Raw genomic sequence first — 23,258 nt, 5'->3', positions numbered from 1 at the left:
GTTCACCAAGGTTACAGGTTGCGGCAGATCCGTGTCCACACAGTCAAAATAAAAAAAGGCACGGCATCAATTTGATTGAACAATGGGTTTCAAAGTGATAAATTGAATAAGTAAAAATGTTAATGAATATTTAGTTAAAGTTTATTTGTTAACGTTGCTTAAATTTTGACTCTGCTCAAGAATCGAGAAGAATATACTTCAGTACCTCTTTTATTTTGAAGTCTCCGCCGGAGGTTGTATTTTACACTTAAGCTAGTTTATCAGTTCGAATGCCAAAACTCCTTCCTTAGTTAGTTAGCAAAGACGGAAAGAAGAATCCGGGGGTAGTCTGCAAGAAACGGCATGTAGTTTACACCAAGCGTGTTACTTACAGTTTTTGTCGCTCGCCGTTGCTTTGCTCTGCTTCTTCACCGGAAAACTGCTTTTAACGTCCAGCCAACATCATGTTCCTGCGCGGATCTAAAAAGCGACGGTCCAACCGCTCGGTAGGTGCCTATTTTATTTTTTGTTTTTCCCGTACATTTATACCTTAATAACTTTCAAGGTCATTTTGAATATCATCATCTTTCAGCACAAGGTAGCGTTTGGAGTGATTTAAAGCTTCCGAAGCATTTTCATTGTAAAAGCAGGCGTGAAATGAACTTTTAGTACATTGAAATCCAACGCAGAAAGCAGCCCAAGCGGAACTTCGTCCCACCTTCACCTGGCTTTTGTTTCCCTCCAACATTTTTTTTCCTACGCTCGAAATAGGACAACAAAAAATAGAATCATCTATCTGCCACAGAGTCCCACATTCTTTGTTTCTTGGATCATGTCGAGTGCCTCAGGTGTAGTCAGAAGGGTGACTGTGCGTCATCTTTGTACCTGTGCAGGTTAGGATGGGGTAGCTGTTACCTGGACGTGTTTATTACCTTTGTCAAGCTTTCATGCTGTGTATTCAATTATGTTGTGGTTGGAATGCTGCTTTATAAAGCAGCCTAAATAGTCAGGAGTTTAGTGACGAGAGAACACCTACGTCTGTTTTGACACGGAACATTTGGCTCCGCATCTCACCTGGACTACGTCAACGTCCAGGTGAGTTCAGTGACTGTAGATCCAGCTACTATTATAACTAACCTATACATTGAAATTAACATAAAAAAAGTATAGTATTTCATGTTAATTTGTATAAATACTCCATCGTAACACAAAGCACACACCTGTTCCTACCTGTGCATGTAATAACAGTCCTTAAGAATTAATGAATATCATGAATATTTAATGCAACACTCTCATTACACCAGCATTAGAAAAGTGAGGTTTAACTCATCTTACAGCACCAGTGTTAAACACCTATGTATATATCTTTGGGGTTTTTCCTGCATCTACAGGAAACAGTGTTGGTGACCAAAGAGATTTTGGTCTTCCACTAAAGGACAACCAGCCAGCCCAATATAATTATTTTTAACCATTTTTCAAAAAGGAGTTCAGTTTACTCTTACTAAAGTACAGTTTGTTTGCAAAATTACTGCAAATAACAGAAGAAGACATACTTCTGTTAAATAAGGTATCAAAGACTTTTCTTAACTACACGCAGACCAGTCATGGTTATGCAGTTAGTCACTGGCCCAAAGACCTGTTAAGCCATGAAAAATCCTTATCGTCTAACTTAAACAATTTTTAGACCTATGTGAGGCTCAGTAGGGATGAACTGGCTTTGTAATTCATGCCAGGATGTGAGATTAGAAATGATCTGCAGTTTAATTAAATGTGGTTAAATGGTTATTCATATTCCCCCTTTAGTGGCATGGGTTTCCTCTGGGTTAACTGGTAATTCTAAATTGGTTGATTTAACCCTCTGATGGATCGAGGCATACCCCATTCCCAACCTGTTTCAGCTGGGTTAGCAGCCTTTACGACATTGAGCTGGTTAAGCGGTTAAGAAAATTGATGGAAAATTAAACGTCTTCCTTTTCTTGGCAATTGAAATACATTTTAGTCATAAATTGTCATGTAATTTAACAGCACTACACAGACATCTTAATTTATGTTCTGTTGTTTTTCTTGTAAATATTCTTCAAGAAATCTTCTGCGTAAATGTGGTGTAATCGACATTGAAATGTGATAAATAAGTCATAGACTGTAGACTTTGCTCTCCCACAGTGCAGCTTTGAACACATATTTGAACAAAAGCCTTTTGATTTAGGCTGGATTACAAATTTAATTAGTGTACATGATTTGAGAATAGAGACTGTGTACACAGTAAGTAAACAAGGCCCTCAGCAGCGATTTGAAACTCATGATTTCCTTGCCACAGTGTCTCAAATAATATATTTACTGAAGCACTCAAGTGCTGAAGTGATAGATTAGCCTCATTAGATTCAAATATTTCCCATATGGCTCTCAAGTAGATGTAATATGTAAAGGAAAAAAACCCTACTCTGTCGTTCAAGATGGCGATCTCTTACTTTCCCTATTATTGATATAATGAATCTGCAATTTTATCTGCTAAGATATAACCAATTTAATTGTGCTCTCAACTCCTTCCCAAATGACAGCTTGACAAATTTGACTGTATGCTTTCTTATGCTACAATTATTTGGGATCTGAGAAGCTGCTGTCATAAGATAATGTGTACTGAACTTGCCTACTTTTTCTAGCAATAAAGATGTAGATGTGGCTATAGCTGAATTTCATTTTACTAAAAAATATTGAAACATAACAGAGGGAAAAGGGGAAGTGTCACAACTAGAAATCCCTTTAGCTGCCTTGGTTTGAGTCTTGGTGCAGTCACTTAATTCATGGTATTAGTAACACATGTGCTTTTTCTACTGTGACTGCAAAATCAGGGTTCAACATAACCCAGCTTGGGCCAAGTAAAATAGTATGTCGGGCAATTTCAGTGGCCTGTTCTGGCCAGTGACTGTGTTTTCACCAATTATAGTTGTACCTGTGAAGCAATGCCTTGATTTGCTAAAAGTTTATAATTAAAGTAAATGTAAGAGGAAAGGAAAGCGGGGTTTGTTACTGTCACAGGTAGCCAGGTGGTTAGCTCGCTAGGTGGAAACTAGCGAGCTAACTTCCTGCTAACTTCTAACTCCGTTAAATTAAAGAAATTCTGTTTTCATGGATGCCTGGATGTTAAACTTAATTGTTACACCTGGTAAAGCAGCAACACTGATCATTTTATTGAAGATGAAATAATTTAGCCAGTTTTTACCTCTCAGTGATGCTGTGGTGTTCGTTTGACTTTGGGACCTGAAGGGGACGGAGTTTTGGACCCAGATTACTCCACGAGGCTCCTGACTACGGTAGCCGTAATGCTCAGACAATCCATCAAGCGGTGTGGCTTCGTAGCTTACCAAAGTCATACTAGAACATTTTTTGACAGAATTTTGAGCCCCGTGTACCACATAAAATCAGTTCGAGGTCGGCAAGCACAACCAGAATTCATATATAAGGCACACCGGATTATAAGGCGCACTGTCGATTTTTTTTAAAGAATATTAAAGGATTTTAAGTGTGCCTTATAGTGCGGAAAATACGGTAAACGTAGCAGAAAAGTGACAATGGTGCTGCAGGACTTACACACTCACTCACATTTACAACTATAAGTATATTCATGCAATTAAAACTCAGATCCGCAGGTCCCAGGGGACCAATGTGGGAAGGTGTTATGTTGGACACTGAAAATGTAGAATGTTTGAAGAGAGGAGCGTCCACTTAGCGTGCTAAGACCACAAAGGCCCCCAACCTGTGACCTTTCCTGTTGATGCTTAATCCATCCAACACCTCAGCGTTGAGGTCCAAAACCAACACTTAGTCATTCTCTCTTATGTGGGGAGCCATTTTTTTTCCACTACCTCACTCAGCCTCAGTATGGGCCACATGATATCATTCAGATGTATTATTTATCCTTTCCTTTAAATTATTGCATGTAACCCCTGGTTAGCCAGTGCTGTTGCATGCTGATGCCAGATAACAAAGCTGGCAGTCTTTCAGTTTGTCCATTACCTGGTTACATGCCACGTGATTAAACTTTATACCTACTTAGTGAAAACAAAGGACTTGATATGAAAAGTCTTGACGCCGCTCAAAGTGTGAACACATGATCCGCACCCCCCCGGACTTGTGAATGTATTATTTACTTTACCCACACTCGGTTTAGAAGAAACTTCCTATCACCACTCCCATCACATCCTTCACTCACAACACAAAAGGAAAACCTCTTTGTCAGGATGCAAACTTGACACTTTATCTGTGGTGGAAGCCTGAAAGAAAACACACACAAAACCTTCAGGTCTGTGTAGCCTTGATAAGACAATATAGAACTGACAGATATGATTCCATGTTCTTCTTTTGGCTCATTTTTAGGTCATTTTAAGCTTTTCTCAGGATTCCTAATCCTTCTTTCTTTATTACGTCACCATTGAGGCAATGCTTAGCTCTTCATTACTGTCTGCACTTAAGTGAGTGAATAGTTATGCTTTAATGTTGACCCTCTAATCTGTTTTGTATAGTTCCAGTAAATCAGTTGATAAATTTCACTGCCTAGGGTGGCCACTTTGATATGTTTCAGTTAGTTTCCAGAGTGGATATGATCACCTAATTTGTATTAGTTAAAATCGTAAGTTTTTGTTTTTATTTGTTTGAATGAAAAAAGAAAGTTCCAAATGGTATAATGTGTGTATTACAGAACTTTGTGAAGGCAGTTCACAAACAGTCGTGTCAACATCTCAAGTCTCAATAAAGTTTAAATCATGTGTAATGGGTCTTGAGTCAAACACTCACAAAGCATGTGAGTGTTTGAATCAAGCAATCTGCAATTAGTTGTGGCAGATTGCTGTGCCCTCCTGGAGACTCGTTCTGCCACAACTGATTGGGGAGTAAGTTGAAATAGAAGAAAGGAAAGAGTGTGTAGAGAGACAAGGACAAAAAATAAACTATAGGAGAAAGAAGACAAACGTTCATGACATGAAAATTTGAAAAGTTGAGAGAGAGAAGAAGAAATGTTCATTGGTTCATGGAACGTCTCCCAGCAACCTATAGCAGCATAACTAAGAGATGGGGCGGGTTATCAAAACTTTTGATAAAATAAAACCCCCAAATATTTTGTTTATAAACAAAAAGAGACAAATGTTCACACTCTGTGGCTTTATATAAACAATCCATAAACTGATTGGAGGATGTAATCACCTTGGTATCATCCATTAGCAGGTTATGGAGCTGAGCGACTTAACCATTTTTTTTATTGTTATTAAACTGGGCACGACAATATAGGATAGCAACTCTTCAATCATAAGTCAGACCCTTCCTAAAGCATATTCTGGTTAATCGTTTTGTTGTCGTTGTTTTTTTTTTTTCACAATTTCTCAGTAAGACTTAAAACTGAATATTTAAGACATAAGGTCATCGGAAAAGTGTTTACTGAGGTCACAGATCAAAGTTGGAGAGGCACGCTTTTATATACACATTCATGCAACTGCACATGTTTTTGCAACCAGTCACCCAGTGCTGCCCAGTAAACAGACTATGGGTTTCATTCACATCTGCATTGTTCTTGAAAGTTACGTAGACTTAGAGTACAAAATCTCTGTCCAATTTTGTAGTGTTGGCTCTCCATGTCTGTTGTTATTGGGGCTGAGAGACTATAATGTTTGTCAAATTACTTGTGTTACACCTTCAGACAAGTGCAACAAACGTCAAGCATCGGTTTCACTGGTTTCTCTTACGAAAAGTGAAATCCAGTAAGGAGCAAGAAAACATTTTTAAATCTGTTTTCTATTCCTCTGTGATGTTGATGTCACTTCTTAAAATTGGCCAGCTAAGCAGTTTTTTTTTGTGCACCGGCACAAGAAACTTTGTTAATCAATTTCTGCTTTGCTTAAAATATCAAAAGGGTGTCTGAATGGAGAGAAATTACAGCGAAAGCATAAACATATAAAGTGTCATTTAATTTCTTAACTCTTTGAATTGAAAAGTAGTAACACCCTGTAGTATCCTGAAGTGTAATCATATCAGGTCAGCTACAATTTCCAAAAGCATTTTTATCCTGCAGCTATTCACTTTCATTCGCTGAAACCTTAATAAATGCAATATGTAGGGCTGTGTTAGATGTACAGACCTTTTTTTTTAGTGTGTGCCTCCAGGGCTCGGTCTGTCACTTTGTCAGTGCGACATCTCAGCCGTTCCTTCCAAAGGAAATAACAACTGAAAGGTTCAGTCACCCAGAAATCATCTGAACGCTTCATTTAACCCGTCTTGTCACTTTTCATACCTGGCTTTGCTAACAGCAGTCCAAGCCAAATTAGCAAGGCAGCGTGGAGTAAAACTGATCCCAGTGTGTGTCATCGTGTTCTTTTTAAATGGCAAAGCTTTAAAAAAGGCATGCAAATTATAACTCATACAGTAGTTCTGGATTAACTAGTTCCCACGAAGCTCTGTGCTGTCATTAGTGAAAATACCTCAATATATCAACCCTAAAAACAGCTACATAACTCCTCAAACCATCAAATTTTTTAAAATTGAAGCAACTTTTTTTTTAGTTTAAGCCTCTGTGGTTTCTTACTCCACTAATAATATACTTTCAGCCCTCAGATGTCTGTTAGATAAGCGAAGTATCCTGATTACTAGTCAAAGTAATGTGCTGCAGTTTCTGAGATGGCTCATAAATATCTCAGCTTGGGAAAACAGGCTTAACGTGAACAACAATGATTATGTGGTTAGTGTGGCCTGAAAAATAAAGACAGGTGAACAGGCACGCACAGGTACCGTGTTGTATCACATATCTGCATTTTATTACTTCGCTTGTTAAACTCAGTGGTGTTGTTGTTGTTTTTTAATGTAGAATTTCAAACCAGTTGTGGCCAAAAAAAGTTAGAATCTCAGCAGAGGGAAAAACACTTAAGTAGCTTCCTTTTTGTTTACCAACCTGGGAAGAACTGTAAGCTTTCCCCTCTGTCAACAGTAAGTTCTTCTCAAATAAGATAGAGGTTGTGTATATTAAAGGACTAGAGAAAAAAAGGTAGAGACAGAGTAACTATACTGAGAGGGAAAGGGTGCAGCTCTCATCCTGTGTCTGCTTCCTTCCTCCCATCTCTAAAAAGAGCTTTGTGTATGCAGTAAAGCTGCAGCAATAGAACTGAGATATGAAGCGGCTGATTTAGTGCTAAGCTGCGGAGTTGCCTTCAGCAATGCTCAGTCAGCATATTTGGCAGGAGGAATATTTGGGATTTAACTACCTGTCATGTATTCCTCCATATATTTCTGCAAAACAAAGAGCTTTGCTTGAACTCACTGTTGAGTTTAATATGTAACTGTGTGGCTGAGCTGAGCTCAAGTAAACAGGTTTTGTAAGAGGATCGTTATGCCAAATTATGGGTATCACTTACCATTGTGTGTGTGTGTATTTTGTAACCTAGAAAATTAAACACCCACTGCTGCATTGATTAAAAACACAAACAGCTATAAGAATACTTTATTATGTACAGGCATGGCGTACCGGAGCACACAGTATCTACTCAAACTATCAGTGATGTTAGGTTTATGTGCCTTAAGTACAGTGTTAGTACAAATACAGTGTTAAGTACACATCACTGACTGTATATAAAAGATAGATGGGCTGGAGAATAGTGACCATATTTAGGCGAGTGGGTAGAATGCAGTTGTTGGGTAAAGGAAGCAAGCTCATTTAGCAAGCTGAATCCACAGAGCCCAAGACAGTTCTTTAACCAGGCTCTAAACCTGCTTTTTATTGCTTTTAAGTTGGAAGTATTAACATGTAAGTCATAGATGGTATAAATGTAGCCAGTAGGATGTGGCCCAGTGATTTCTTTGACCAAACATTTCAAAACCTCAGTATTAACACTTTGGCTGCTGCCATGTTGGTTTCTTTGAGTCAGAAATGACTATATTTTGGTGAAAGGGTGGCGTGCTAAGCTATCAACTAATGTTAACTAGAATAGAACATAGGCTATTCAAGGGCAACACAGACATCAGTATCTGCTAATTAGTCTGAAATAACTTCTACAAACGTGGTTGAAAGGTCTGGTTTATGGCTCATTTACCTGACATGATACATAGACAGCCACAGCCATAGCAAAATCAACATTTTCACCTAAACTTTGAAAATCAAAACTGTCCATATTAGGGATTTCTCGTTAATATAGAAAGCAGTCTTGAAACTCACCCCTAATTCATAGTGCCCAAACCATTTTTATACCTGGCCGTTTTGTTTGCTGCTTTATCTGCACTGACATAACACATGGATATTATGTCTATCTCTGCCACTCCAAGCTTGCAGTATTCGGTAAGGTTTTGGTATAATAGGATGGGGGGTATTAATAAACTGGTTAAGACGAGTAATGACAGCCCACGCTCCCCCCACAAACATGCTAAACTAAAGACTGAAGTGATTGAATTTAAGCACATTCTGCTTGAGGCTTAGGTGGACTCGTTAGCTCACTCCGGCGTTGATGCTTTTCCTTCATGTCTAGCAAACACTCTATATCCTTATTCTTTTGTGTCTTTTGCCAAAAGGCACAATTGAATCATGTTCCAGTCAGAAATTACGTGAGCTAAAGTGATTTGTGTTTTTATTCAGCAGGAGGAAGAGGATCCAGACAGAGGCCAACCCTGTATGCGCTGCGGAGACCAGTGCCCCGGCTTCCGTGTCCATGGCTGGAGGTATGAACTGTAGGACTCTTAAACACTGACAGCGGTGCCTGTGAGCTTTGCAGGAAATGTTTGTTTCATACCGTAGAGTCATTTTTCCCTGCTGGACTTCAGAAGCAAAACAAAGTATAAAAGCAATGATTTTATGGCTGTTTTTTTTTTTTTATGCCACTTTAGCTGGAAACGTGATTTATAGAAACACGACCCCTTAGCTATTTAATTGTTTTGCAAACAAAAAACATGTATGCATTAAAAAGGAAAAAAAGTATGTGTGTGGTGTGCGCGGTCAGTTTGTCAAGTGATAGTCATGGTCAGCGCTAGTGGTCCAAGTGGAGGAGCAGAGGAGTTTGCGGCATTTTAGCAGCCCTTTGCTGCCCGATCCCACCGGGCTAAAGCTATTACAAAAGCTATTGGGGTTTTTATAGCTGCTGGCATGAGGCCGTATTCCTTTGTGCAAAACAAGCGGCTTAAACATATGATGAACGTGCTTGAGCCACGCTATTATATCCCGTTGCTATTACATCCACTTCAGTGACAAGATCGTTCCAAGCATGTATGAGCAGAAAAAGTGTAACGTTATGGCTGAACTGCAGATGGGTGGACCTCAAGGGCAATGGAAAGCTACATGACCATGACTGCTCATTATATCACAGCAGTGGTAGATACAAAGCCCTGCACTGCCCTATATTGCACCTTAATTTGTTTTTTATATAATTTCGTGGAATGAGTCTTAAGTTGAATGTTTTTTAATGGGCAAAAAATACTTAAATTGATAAATGGCGAGTTAAATTTTTCTTATCTTTTTTCTTTTTTTGCTGACCCAAAAATTGGGGATAAATGTTTTCATACCATGTCCACATTGTGTTCAGAGTGTTTAATTTGTCTTATTCGTACTTTTTAAACTGCTGTATACCTCTTTTACTTATTTGTTCAGAGTTGTTAAACACTACCAAAGTCCCTCCTGATGAACAATTCAACCTCCTCTGTCAGGTCTGTTTTTGTGTGCTTTCTTTTGAGCCCGTCTTTCCTTGTCCTCTCTCTTTTAGTCCTTTAGTGTATATCCAGCTGGTGGGGTCTCTGGTTAGTCTAATCCTGTCAATCTTGCTAATAAGATTAGGCCTTACTGCTGTGATAGCAACCCTCTCAACCACTTCAAACCCCCCTCTGTCTCTCCAGTTTCTGCTTTTCAGTGCACTTTTCCTTTTTCAGATGGGACTTCTGTGTTTCATTACGCTTTAATGTATGGAATAAAAACAGAGGCTGCTCCAGCTCGACAAATACTACAAAGCTAAGGGTTACTGCTTGTTGTTCACATTATTTCAGAGGTTAAAGATTAAAGAATGAGTCACTTAGAAGGAAACTAGGTGATTCAACTACATTGTGCTGTGTTTGGTGCTTACAGACCCAGAAACTCTTGAGGATGATCACAGGGTTTGACACTGACACACAAGATTTATTCCTGATAATGAAGGCTGCATTTATAACCCCTAATGTGTACTACATGGTTGAGACAAACTGGCCTCGTGATGAGAGAATAAAACAAAAGGCAGGAATGTGTACTTCATAAAGCCAAAAGCCTGTAATTTTATCTTTTTCCTTTTTCAGTTTTCTCTCTATTCGGGTCAAGATAAAAGCTTAGAAGTTAGCACGGAATCTGAAACACGTGTGCCGCACTCTACCATGCACGTTGATCTGTTTACAGTGCATTTAATCTGTGTAGCATTAACAAAATGCTGTAGTTCATTGTTTACGTTTTTTCATTACTCGTTTGGCTGATGGGCAGATCCGAAATGACATTGGGTGAGCTGACAAGGATAAATGTCTTGTTTAGACGTTGTAAGTCTCTTAGGCGATCCAGAAGACTGAAAACATGAAAGTGATTAAATGATTGAGATTTATAGGGGTCAGACTTTAAGACCTCGGAGTCTGGCACTAATTGCATCTGTCTAAATAACCAATTTAAACTCACACCTTTGCTGATGGAGAAGATCTTCCAAGTGACCACAGGCTCAGCTGCTGATGCTCGGTGAGAGGGAAGTGATCCATCTTCATCCTGAGCTTTATCAGGCACAGCTTAAACTGAGGTGGGGGCAGATGGTGCTTCCGCTGCCCAGCAGCAAGTGAATTGAGTTACTTTTGACCCACAGGTCCCCAACATGCTTCAGAAGTGTTCAAAGTCGCCATTGCTATTAGTCTGGGTGGCCATGCGGCAATTACTCTGTCACTAATTAGTGGCAGGGAGTTATGGGAGGAGGCCCATCTGCTTCTTAGAACCAGATCTGTGGAGAGTTCACAGTTCCCTGCTGCAGGTATAGATTATCACACCAGCAGCAGCATTTTAAAGAGTTATCATATGGCTGCTATACTAGACCCCTCACCAGTTTTAATAATATATGCTGATTTATAGGTTCACTCACAGTCTGGATTAGAATTATTTATTTTTTCACCAGTTTTTATCTTTTTGTTTACAACTGTTTTAAGTTAGTTTCCAGTAGGTTTCCTCATTTCATTTCATTGTTTTTATCTTCAAAAATGTTCAGTTTTACTTTACGTTTGTTATTATGATATGGTTGTTACTTTTTGGATTGTTGTTAACTACTAAAAAATAATATAATACAAAAATACAAACACGTTGACAAATCGTACCTCTCAGCCGTAAAAGGCTGATGGGGTATTGTTTTTCAGTTTAATAAAATGTGTTTTTCCACACATGTTTTTTTTCTATTTATTTTAGTTAACTATAATTTGCTAGATAGGCTGCTTGAAGTTAGTTGTAGTGGGGCAAATTTGTCAGTATTGATTAGTCTTCTGATTATCTTCCTGATCAATCATATTGCCATTAAAGTGCAAAAGAAACAGGTAAAGCAGTAGTAAAGTAAATTTTTGTTTTCATTTCTTTGTCTGTGTAACCATCAAAATGAAAACATAATCTCTGGACTATATTATGAGCACCAAGTGTTTAGATTTAAGAAGCAACAGTGAGGTCAAAAATAGCTGCAGATTGATTTGTTGTCAGTAGACTAAAGGGATAATCTACTGTTTGTTGAAGCACCTCTGATGACTCGGATGCTGATCCTGAAAAAAAAGAGAAAACAGATCATTCTATTAAAAGATTGTAATCACGCTGCGTCTTTTTGAGCAATCATGTTTTTCCTGGTATTCATTCATCATTCATCATTCATCTTCACCAAAGTCGGATGAGCCGCTATGACTTCGGAGATGTGTCGTGACTTCACAGAGACCATGAGCCATGCTGTCGGTTTGATATATCACTAGAGACACTTTGTACTCATGCATGGCCATCTTGATCACATAACATTATAAATACTCCACTCTACAGCACAGCATTGCTCACAGGATCAAAATCTGCTCCGCTTATGATTAATAACTGCATACAAGCTACAGATAGTCCATCTGTTATGAATCAGTTACAGCAGTCTGGTCAGGGGAGGAAAGACGCAGTGACTTTATGCATCGTGATTGTCACTTGATGTTTCATATCTTCAAAGGCAGCGTGAGTAAATTGAGAGGCTTAATTGAAACGTTCATGGCATGTACACTTTAGCTTATCTTTGTGGGCAGATTTAAAAGTCACAGGGCTTGTGTGTACTTTGAGATCTGTGTTTGCATTTTGTGTAGTGTATGGTTCCGTTCAGAGCCTTTTGTTTGCACCTACTATCGGGGCGGAGGAGCGTGGGAGTGGGGGCTATAGGGGGACATTGAAAAGAGCTGCTCAGACAGAGAAATTATCAGATGGAAAGGACCTGCCAAAGAATATCCTGCTCTCACTGACAGACAGACGGCAAGGCAGTAGGAACCTACTGGATGCAAGAACAGAACAAGTCTGCATGGGACTCCATCAACAGGCCAAGCCGGACTAATTTGTCATGGTTACAACAGGTAATGGAGAAACCAGATTTTACTGTTAGGATTAGACAGAAAAGAAACTCAAATAATAATTAAGTTGGGAGATGTGAAGGAAAATGCTTTTAGATGATTATTGTTCCTTAGTCTGACTTTATGTTGTTTTGTACACTTTGTAAAATTATCTGTATAGTGTGCAATATGAGGTCATGTACTGATACTGCTGTTACTCAATCCCTCCTTGTACACAACTGGCTTATTATATATCGCGCATTACCTTTTGAGGACATGGTAACATAATAGAAGGGCGGCTTTATTTAAAGACTTAGAAATCAGTGATAGTGCAGGGTAAAGTTTTACTGGCTAGCCCAGTAACCAAAGGGAAGAAATTGTAAATCATTAGTTTCGTTTTTTTTATCTTTCCATTTAATCATTCTGTCGGTGGAAAAACACACACTTCTTATCTGTATGTTTTCAGTCAGACTATTAAGTTCATTTAGTATTATTCAGTTGCTATAGCCAGTAATACAAACAAAAGATACACCATTAACAATAACAGAATCAGTTTTACCGGACGTATCGGTGATTGTGATTTGGTTGGCTAAAGCAAGCTTAGAGGCAGAGTGTGAAAGCGTCATCTGCCATGTCTTAATAAAAACAAACTAACTTTTTCTTACACATGTAAGAAAAACCCACTAAAAAACTGCACATTGGCTTCTTTTGTTACAAACTGTTGAGTGGTGTGTTTCTTGTTTGCATGCAGTAGTTGCACTTGGATTAATGCTGCATTTTTCTTGCATTTAAAAAGTTTGGGCACAGCACTACATTTTTTTTTTTTTTATCACCAGGATTTTTAACCAGTTTAAGTGGTATCATTGAATCAATCTTAAAATTTATTTAAGCGGCAGACTTCTGTTAAGTAAGGCACCACTCACGATATGTAACCCAATCAAAAACCCTCAGTGCTTTTTGCCATTTGCAAAATAGCAGCCGACAGGGACCATTGCAACTCTCAGCAGAACCTGCTCTAAAAATGTCATGCAAGTATTTTTTGACTGGATGTTGTCTCTTTTGGTCGTTCTTGGTAGAGTTTTTGACTCATCAGTGCTCAACGTGGCGCTGCACATATCCAGAGGGGACAGAGCGCAGATGTGTTACATCAGAGGCTTGTGAATGAAGTAATAGAACAGGACTAGGCTCAGCACCGCACAGCTTGGTAAATGGCACTGCTGAAATAGCCCTCTGTTTGTGTGTTTCTAAAGTCATGATCAAACAGCTACTTGCAAAAGAGCCATAAAATGGGAATGTTTTAGAAAAGCTTCCTGAGTTTCTGTACGATAACTGCAGATAACCATATACTGGGGTTACTGCCTTTAGATTTATGGTTGTATATTTACAGGGCATTTGGAACATGTGCGTGTACCCCATCTTTGTATAAAAGAAGAAAGGCACTACTAGACACTACTATCACATTTCTGTAGCCTGTTCTTGATTTCAGTCATACAGTTTCATCCACCAGAACAGAAATCTTGCTAAAAAAAAAATCACCCTTTAAATTAGTTTATAAATGTAAACAAATGGATATTTCAATGATCTGTGACAATGTGTGTAAATAAAAGACAAAACAGGGCTAATATCAGACGGAACGTGTTTTATCAAAGTGTAGCATATGTCAATAATTTGGCATGTGCATCTGTTCAAACAGGGACCCTAATTTGGTAAAATACCTGCAGAGGCATTTGCACAGAGAGGCATAATTTGAGATTTTCCTGTAATACCTTTATACCCCACATACTTCCAAATTGGCTCTTGTCTCGGTAACTGTAGGTTGCATGTGAGAGTTGGCACCTGCTTGTAATTAAAGCACTTGCTAATGCTTTCGTGGTGCGCAGACTGCTGGTGGTACTGGTGGGGTGAGAGGGTGGAGAATCTACCATCTGTGTCCCATAGTGCCAGGTCACCTGCTGAGCATCTTCATTCCCCTAACCTTTTATTTGCATAGGAATCCACATAAATACAGCTGGGAAACAGATTTGTGCCACTGTAGCTTAGCTTAAGCTCTCTTGCTGTGTTTATAATTATTTATATTGGTGCTAACTGCTTGGCAGCCATGTGCATAGAACATGCCAATGCAAGACAGCTGCATATACTGAATGTGCAGTTCTGGGCCTGAGAAAAGGAACTGGAATCCCATAGAAGTACTTCTCATCTCTGTTTTGTCAACTATTCAAGAATTACCTTGTGTTGGGTAAAGACATGTAGTGATTACTGGCTGTCACCTGGATGATTTTTATGAGGCAATTGATTAGAGGTGGAGTGCTCATGCATTTTACAAGCAGTTGTGTGATGGTGTGTGCGGGCTTTTTGGTCGTGTGGGGGTTGGGCGCTGATATAAAGCAGCTTTGTGCCTTGTGAACTTGAGCCACAAGTGCCAGCTGGCAGACTGTTATGCAATCGCAACAGAGATGTACACATGCAATACATGCTGCTTATGGACATATTGTTCAATCTCCAGAAAACAACAACAAAAAACGTGACACCCACGCCTCACTGTTAGCCCAGGGCACTTTATTCTGACTCTACTGGTCCCACACACAGGCACACCCACCACCAGATTGATTGTAACAGTCTGAGGACAAGATAGGTTGTAATACGAGGCTGAGGGAGATTATTGCTCCTGTCTTCACCTCCCAGTCCTAACTGCCCCGGATTGACAGCTAAGCTTATGCCAATGACCTGATTTCCTGCTTGTTTGGTAGAAAAATACTCTGGATGTGCTGGCGCTGATGCAGATCCTGTAAGATCTTGGTGTAATGAGGGCATGAACTGGTCTGAGATAGTGATCTGTAGATTGCGTAGCCCCTAATCAGATTGTGACAACTGCTGTATTAGTAATTTGTGACGGCAGGGAGTCTCGCAGAGTGTGTGGGCCGGTTTGTGACGTAATGTTTCCAACGCAGCGTGTGTTCATAAATAATATGGTTATGCACAGTGGAAGTGTCTGCATTAATGTGGCCTAATCCTAATAAAAGTCTGGCTTAAATAAATGTTTAATATGTTTTAATGGTCACAGTGAAAAAAATCTTACGGATACATCTGAAATCAGGTTAAAAACTTTGTATTTTACACCTGGCCACTCGAAGATCCAGGAGAACACTTGGAGTTGTGTTTACCAAGATTTTTGACATTAGTTCAGTTTTGCCTCGGGAACTCCTCTGTCTCCACAGGAAGATTTGTGTGCACTGCAAGTGTGTACGAGAAGAGCATGCTGTGCGCCCGGTGCCAGGGCAGCTGGAAAAGATGATGACAAAGCTAGTATCTGACTTCCAGAGACACTCCATCTCTGATGACGACTCAGGCTGCGCCTCCGAGGAGTATGCATGGGTTCCACCTGGGCTCAAGCCTGAACAGGTAACAATCAGGGTGCACAAGAGAAGTCGAGACATAAATTAATGCTGTGCAGGCCTACGTGATGCTCATTTACGTGGACATGTTCGTGCATAGACTGGTTGTAAATTAAATTGCTCTATATTTGGATAAGTGGGTGTTTATATTCTCTATATGAGCATAATTGTCTTGTCATTCAGGTTTACCAATATTTTAGCTGCTTACCAGAGGACAGGGTGCCTTATGTGAACAGTCCAGGAGAGAGATACCGAATCAAACAGCTGCTGCACCAGCTTCCAGCCCACGACAGTGAGGTAACATCTCTGCGACTCTGACTTTGGATGCTTTAGACTTGAATATAGGGGTGATGTGCCTTTTTTAGTTTAAAAAAGCAACAAAGAAAATCAACAACCAGCCTTATTTCTTTTTATTAAGCTTCTTTCTTTTAATTTTTCTTTTTTGGGTGATTGGTAGGTAAAGAGGAAATTCACAACTTTTGGAAAAAATAAATTATATTTTAATCTCTTCCTATAGTCATTTTTAAAGCCAGTTTTACAATAAAATAGTCTGTTAATCCTTAATAATGGTCCTTTCTGCTTCAATTATACAACAAATATATTAAAGAAAAGAATGAAAAGGTTTCACAGCTGCAACACATGAATGTCAGCTTTAACAGAGAAAGATATTTCTTGAAAATAAATACAGGGGACATGGATAACGCAGACTCTTACTTGCTATCTTTTGGTTTGGGTTGAGAGTTTTACACTTTACTGTCATTAAAATAATTGACAGATAAATTGTTAATGACAGTCTTCATACATACATACTTTAGGTCTAGTTGTTTGAATGCTGATGTGAGTTTCTGTGTCTTTTTCAGCCCCAGTACTGTAATTCTCTGGACGAGGAGGAGAAAAAGGAGCTGTGTCTGTTCAGTCAGCAGAGAAAAAGAGAAAACCTGGGCCGGGGTGTTGTAAGACTTTTCCCAGTAACTATGACTGGAGCAATCTGCCAGCAGGTAGAGATTTTTTTTCCTGTTGAGGCCGACATAAAGTTATAAACCTCACATATGAAAGCATAAAAAGAGCACGTCCAAGTCATGAAGAATGAAGTCAGTGTAGGTGCAAGTAGATACAGGCACAGCTCAGGGGCCACATGATTACAGGGCTGTGGAAGTAAATTGCTGTGCAACCTGGAGCATTTACCATTTTGTCAAAGGATATACCACCTAACTTGCTTCCCTCTGCACCACCCCACACCCATCTATTTTTCCAGTGTGGCAGACAGATCTGCGGGGGTGATATAGCCGTGTTTGCGAGTCGGGCAGGACACGGCAGCTGTTGGCATCCTCAGTGTTTCCAGTGTGCCTCCTGCAGCGAACTGCTGGTCGATCTGATCTACTTCTACCAGGATGGACAGATATACTGCGGTCGGCACCACGCTGAAAGGCTTAAGCCCCGCTGCCAGGCCTGCGATGAGGTGATTGTCTCCCCAAAATCCTCTTGCTTTTTTTTTTTTTTGTTTTAATATAAAATCTCAGCAACAACAGTATTAAATGTTTTTAAATGTTTCCCACAGTAATGTATTTTATTTGTATACATGAGTGCATGCAAAAGGGGGAGTGTGCACACTTGTGTTATTAAAGAATTATATATATGAGGTGTACAAGGAAGAGTAGACTTACTTTAACAAACAATAACTGCCTCTCCACGGCCACACGCCAGCTCTATCATCCTGGAGAGAAGTTGGTGATGATAGTCTTTGTTCGTGTCCAAAGCCTGCGTGAGCTCAGTGTCGGTGCACCACCTGCTGCTACTTCTGGTTAGAGTGGCCTGCTAGCTAGCAGCGAATCTATAGAGGAGAACAAGAGCTACAGTAACAGCTGCAGCCCAAGATGGTGGAGTTTGAGTCCATCCCCAGGCAGCTGAATGAGAATGAGCCAGCAAGTCAGCATAATGTCATAAAACATGACGTGAATGGGTGAAACATTAGTGAGTTAGTTAGAGTTAGCAGTGACTGAATTTTCATAGTGAGGGCATTAGTCAATTAGTCACAGGTGGCATTGTTCTCTAACACAAATAAAAAATGCCAAGTTGCTAAATGCACTTGGGAGGCTATTAGTACAACTGGGAAGTTACACAAAATAGTTTGTTGATGTTTTTTTGCAGGTTTGTGGAAGTAAACTACAGTAGGAGAGAAAAACATATAGTTATGTTCTTAATTTTTTTGGACAGAACACAATTTTTGTATTTTTTCTCATCTGTACACCACCACAGTGGATTGTAAATAAAACAGTTAGTATGTGATTTAAGTGCAGACGTTCAGCTTTAATTAAAGGGGTTTAACAAAGAAATTTATGTTAACTTTTTTTGGAATCACACACATTTTTTACATACTCCCCACTTTCAGAGGCTCAACATTAATTTTAATTTTAAATATGAATATTTGTTTCTATACTTGGATAAAGTGTAAAAAATGACTGCCTTAGGGGAATCAATGGACATACCAAATTCTGTTTCCTGCTTTTAGATTCACTGGCAGGCCTTTACTGCTGCTGCCTTCAGTTGCTGCTTATTTGTGGGTCTCTGAATTTAGTTTTGTATTTAATAACTGAAAATCATGGTCTGTTGGGCTGGCATCAGGTGACTTGATTTCATGTGTCCATTTTTTTTTTTCCCCAGAATCTTTTTTTTTTTAAATGCTTTCTTGCAACATCTAATCTGGCCTTCTTGTTCTTGATGGTTACCATTGTTTTGGAAACTCTGTATTTCCATTCATAAAGGTTTCTCTTAATTGTAGACTTTGATGTACCCATGTCCTTGATTTGCTTGGCTGGATGTTATGCAGGTGTTTTTCTTAACCATGGAAATAATTCTCATAAGTCATTATGCAGTTTAGTTGTCTTCTGTGGTGGAGCAGGTTGTTGATTTGGCCACTCGTTATGATGGCCTTCCTCACTTGCATTGACATCTCTTTGGGCCTCATAAGTAAATTTATAGTGAAAAGCTAAAGTACAAATTCAAGACTTTGAATCAGCTTCAGATATTATGTCTGCTTCATTTGTCATTAAATAATAAGGGACATAAATATCTTTCCTTTCTCATGTAGCCATTCCCAGATTGGCTATTGTTGTATTTTAGCGTTTCCCAGAACCAGTGCATGCTATTTGTAGAATTTTCTGTTGGTGTCTTCTGGTTTTGAATAGCTCATCGCTGTGACTTAAGGGATTAGTTGAGATAGTTGACAAATGGATCTACCGCAACTGACCTACAACTGGCGGTTAGACCCAGGGAGTGGCTAAGCCTACAAACAGAACGGCACTGATTGGATATTTTGTACTCTGTTTTGTTAACCTAGTTCTTCAGTCTTCTAAAGTTTACTTACTTCTGTACCTGTGAAATTACCTCTCTGTCTCTCACTTTCTTTTAAACCTAGATTATTCTAGCAGATGAGTGTACGGAGGCTGAAGGAAGATATTGGCACATGAAGCACTTCTGCTGTTTTGAATGTGAGGCTGCTCTGGGCGGCCAGCGTTACATCATGAGAGAGAGTCGACCGTACTGCTGCTCCTGCTACGAGTCGCTGTACGCAGAGTACTGTGATACCTGTGGAGAACACATAGGTACTGAACTAAGTTTAATGAATTAAGTTTATAGTGAAGCCATGTTTTCACATTACCAGCCTAATTTGTATATACCAGCAATGTAAGTGTTTATTTGTCTTTAATCATTCCATCTTTTTGACGTCACTTTTTTATAATATTGCATAGTTTTAGCATGTTGTTATTCATCATCAGAGCCTACAAAAGGACTTATAATAATTTACTAATATATCAAGAAGAGCAGCTAGAGACTGCACACCTCCACCATGCCTGAAAATTAAAAAATCAGCATGCATGAATTAATTTTAAAAATCTGGATCTGGATTAGTTTGCAATACTTGCCTGAGAGCATGAAGATGATGTCTGCCTTTTTTAAATTGTGAATCATTTTAATAACAGCTCTGCATCATTGTAATGTGATCTCCCGTATGCTAAAGAGACCCTTTGTCTTTTTCATGTAGGATGTAGTGCTGAGTGAGAAAGGTGTTAGCTGTGATGAAGCAAAGACACGTCGTGATACTTTAAGCAAACTTTTACATGTATCCCGTAAGCAGATATTCTGATGATGGTATATTCTTACAAAGAAGCCTGTAATACACCATATTTGTTCTCTAAGGGCACATCACTCGCATCACTAATGTCAGAGTTCTAACAAGTAACTACTGACCAATAGTATAAAGTGTTATGCATTGCTTTTAAATGTGTTCTGAGGTAATAAAGATTGATTTTAAAATTCCACAGCTGACACACAAATATTTCCTCAGGTATCGACCAGGGTCAAATGACATACGACGGTCAGCACTGGCACGCTGTGGACTCGTGTTTCTGCTGCGCCCGCTGTCAGCTACCTCTCCTGGGGCGTCCCTTCCTCCCTCGCAGGGGCCTTATTTTCTGTTCCAGGTCCTGCTCTCTGGGAGAAGACCCCAATAACTCGGATTCCTGCGACTCTGCTCTGCAGACTAGATCGCCTCACCATAACAGACAGTATGGGACAGCAGAGAAACACCACAAGCTACAGTGTGGTTCTCCACTGCAGCCACTAGAGGGCATCAACCCCATTATAGCTCCTGCAAAAGACTGCATTCATACTGCAGTGGAAACCAGAGGTGAATAACGGTGGAGCTGTTGTGCAGTGAGTTCACATGGATTATGTTTTTGTGCTTATTGTAACACATTTATTTTCTCTGCTTCTCTCAGGTGTCCACTGCACGGCTCCAGTTCAGAATGGAGTTCCTTCACCCAGTCATCATCCTCGTCAAAGAGGCTCGTACTCACCTCTTCCACACATTCATTTAGGGAATGGCTTAGGTCCTTCTTGGCCCAGTGACATTCCACATTACAGTTTACTTCCAGGGAACTGTGCTATCAAACTTCCAGGCAGTAGTCCCCAGCCCGAAGGAGAGCTAAATGGAAGTACTGGACTAAGTGGTCTTAATTCAAGAGGAACCTCTACTGAAATTGACTGTAGAACTTGGGTGGAAAAGACAAATAAAGTTATGCAAGGTATCAGAAACCACTGATACTGGCATGACTATTATATGCTTCTTATAACCCTTTTTTCATTGTCTCTTAACTACAATATGTCTTCTATTTTTCTCTCTTCAGCAAATCCTCCTCAAAAGAACTCTCATGTGAACAAACTCATTTCACCTGACTCGCCTCCTCTTCCTCTGGACAACCCCTCGGTCCTCCCACCTCCCCTGCCCGTGAAGTCTCGTGACTTGTTGCCCCGGGATTCACCTTCACCAAAACTCCAGCAACCAGAGGACAGACCCTGTGACTCTCCACCCCCGCTGACTCGCAGCAACACAGCCAGAGTCAGCTTCAGAGAGCCAATCAGCAGCAGCTACTCTGTGGACGAGGATGAGGATGAAGATGAGAATAAGGAGGGGCTGCAAGAGGGTGAGGAAAACCAGGAGGATGAAGATGAGGGGGAGGGAGGTTTCGGAAGCAGGTTACATCTGAAGAAAGGCGTCCCCCCACACATGGATCTGCTGGGTATGTCTTCAGGCACTTTGAATATTAACTCATTCAAATGAAGTTTTCTTTTGTGTGTGTTTCTCATAGTTACTCATTCTTTTTATTCCAGATGGATCCTCGTACCAGCAACGCCATTTAAGGCGAGGTTGGGGTCGTTCCCGCATCCCTTCAGACCCTGCTCTACACCAGGGGTCAGAGAGGCGATCTCGACGCTCGCAATCCGACAGGCCCAGGTTGGACTCCCTAGACTGGAGAGGCGAGAAAGACAGAGACAGCCGAGGCGGCTCCGATGGCTCTTCTCTGACTCTCCATCCGGGACAATACAAACACGAAGACTGCTGTTCTACCTGCTCTTCATCCTCAGACTCAGAGGAAGAGGGCTACTTCCTGGGACAGCCCATTCCTCTACCCCCGCAACTTCGAAAGCAGCCGCCCGAGGAGGGCAAAGACGTAGGCGGAGAGGAGGGGAAGGAGGGGCAGAGGGACTTTGGCCTGAGGGGCAGCATAAGGCGGAGAAGAGCTCACAGCCTGGGTGCAAAGGACAAAGATAAAAACTGTGCTATTTCCTAACCACAAACAGCTAACCACGTTAAAAACACAGCATGTTATTTTTTTAGATTATGGTGCAAAGGAAAAACGAATGACCATCATCATTCTGATGTTTATCGGCTTTGTGACAGCGATGTAATGTCAGATCGAGATGACATGTTTAGACTTATCCAAGGGTGAACCACAGCCAAAGTTCCTGACTTAGCAAAGGGAAGCAAAATAAACCTGAGAGAAGTCACTGCCTCCCGTTGACGCCTCATTTTGAGGTGAATGAGTCATGCAGGCAGTGATGAATGGAGCAATGTGGAGTCATTATTTGTTACACACCTTTGTAAGTTTGCTCATACTTGTTTGAACTGTACCATAACACACAGTAACACATGTAACCTGGGGCCAGTTTTACAGACAAGCTCTCACTGTTGTTTAAATGTGCCTAAATGATACAGTGTAAATTAAAGTCGGGCTGATGTATAAAGCTGAGGGGCCATCTCAAACTGCACAGCTAACTGCAGAAAGCGTTTTCTCTTCCGGAAAAAATGGAAGATACAAAGGATGATTACTTTAAATACAACACACAAGTCAAGCTCAGGATGCAACCATCAACTCGCTGTGTTTTCTGTTTTGAAGAACCCACAATATTAGAGTAAGGTTCCCATATGAGCAGGCACTTGACAACAGCGAGGAGGAAGAAATCATAACCAGGATCAGGGTGGAGCAGTTGTGTGGTGCAACCAGTTTGAGGTGTGAGATGAAAGAGAAGAGGAAAAAGAGGGTTGTAGAGAGGTGAAGACCAAAAAAACAATAGAAAACACAAACAGAGCGCGGTTAAAAGTTAATGACATGCGACAATGGCTTATAAACATGAGGGGAGTGGAGAAGAAATGGTAATGCTCATGTAAAGTCCCTGAGGGAAGTCCTGATGTATGGTTCTGGATTAACCAGTTCAGCCTTAATTACAAATGTAGAGAGGGTGTCTGTCTCCTGAGCCCTCTCACTCCTGGAGGCTGCATCTAAGTTATATCCAACTGACTTAAGAGCAAAGTTAAGATGGGACAAAGACTGCAGACCAGGCAAAAATATCTGTTAAACTGGCTCCAGCACATTTTGTAAAAAGAATATATTTTTATGTCTGACTTACTGTAACCACTTTCCTGTGCTCTTATGTGCAATCTGTATGTGGCTGTAAAATACTACAGTTATACTTACACTGAATAGCCCAGTAGTTTGG

The 23,258-nt window shown here is 40.2% G+C and overlaps 1 protein-coding gene across 2 annotated transcripts; it reads left to right on the top strand.

The window, feature by feature from the left end:
- The first annotated feature begins 443 nt into the window (after positions 1–443).
- On the top strand, positions 444–22,051 carry prickle3 (prickle homolog 3). Of its 2 annotated transcripts, none has more exons than XM_085344448.1 (11): positions 444–485; positions 8,582–8,664; positions 15,744–15,927; positions 16,104–16,217; positions 16,781–16,918; positions 17,176–17,379; positions 19,336–19,522; positions 20,266–20,607; positions 20,699–21,004; positions 21,107–21,499; positions 21,591–22,051. In XM_085344448.1, exons 1-11 carry the CDS (start codon positions 444–446, stop codon positions 22,049–22,051), a joined length of 2,454 nt encoding a protein of 817 aa, XP_085200574.1. The 2 variants fall into 2 exon arrangements, with proteins under 2 accessions (XP_085200574.1, XP_085200575.1); XM_085344449.1 differs by having other exon boundaries at positions 20,699–21,006; positions 21,157–21,499.
- The last annotated feature ends 1,207 nt before the right edge of the window (positions 22,052–23,258 follow it).

Source organism: Diplotaxodon limnothrissa, linkage group LG20 (assembly GCF_057381915.1).
Source record: "Diplotaxodon limnothrissa isolate DT_005_m linkage group LG20, D_limnothrissa_male_GT1.1, whole genome shotgun sequence".
Classification (NCBI taxonomy): Eukaryota; Metazoa; Chordata; class Actinopteri; order Cichliformes; family Cichlidae; genus Diplotaxodon; species Diplotaxodon limnothrissa.
The sequence above is the reverse complement of the archived record's forward strand: the minus strand, read 5'-3'. Positions and strand labels throughout refer to the sequence as shown.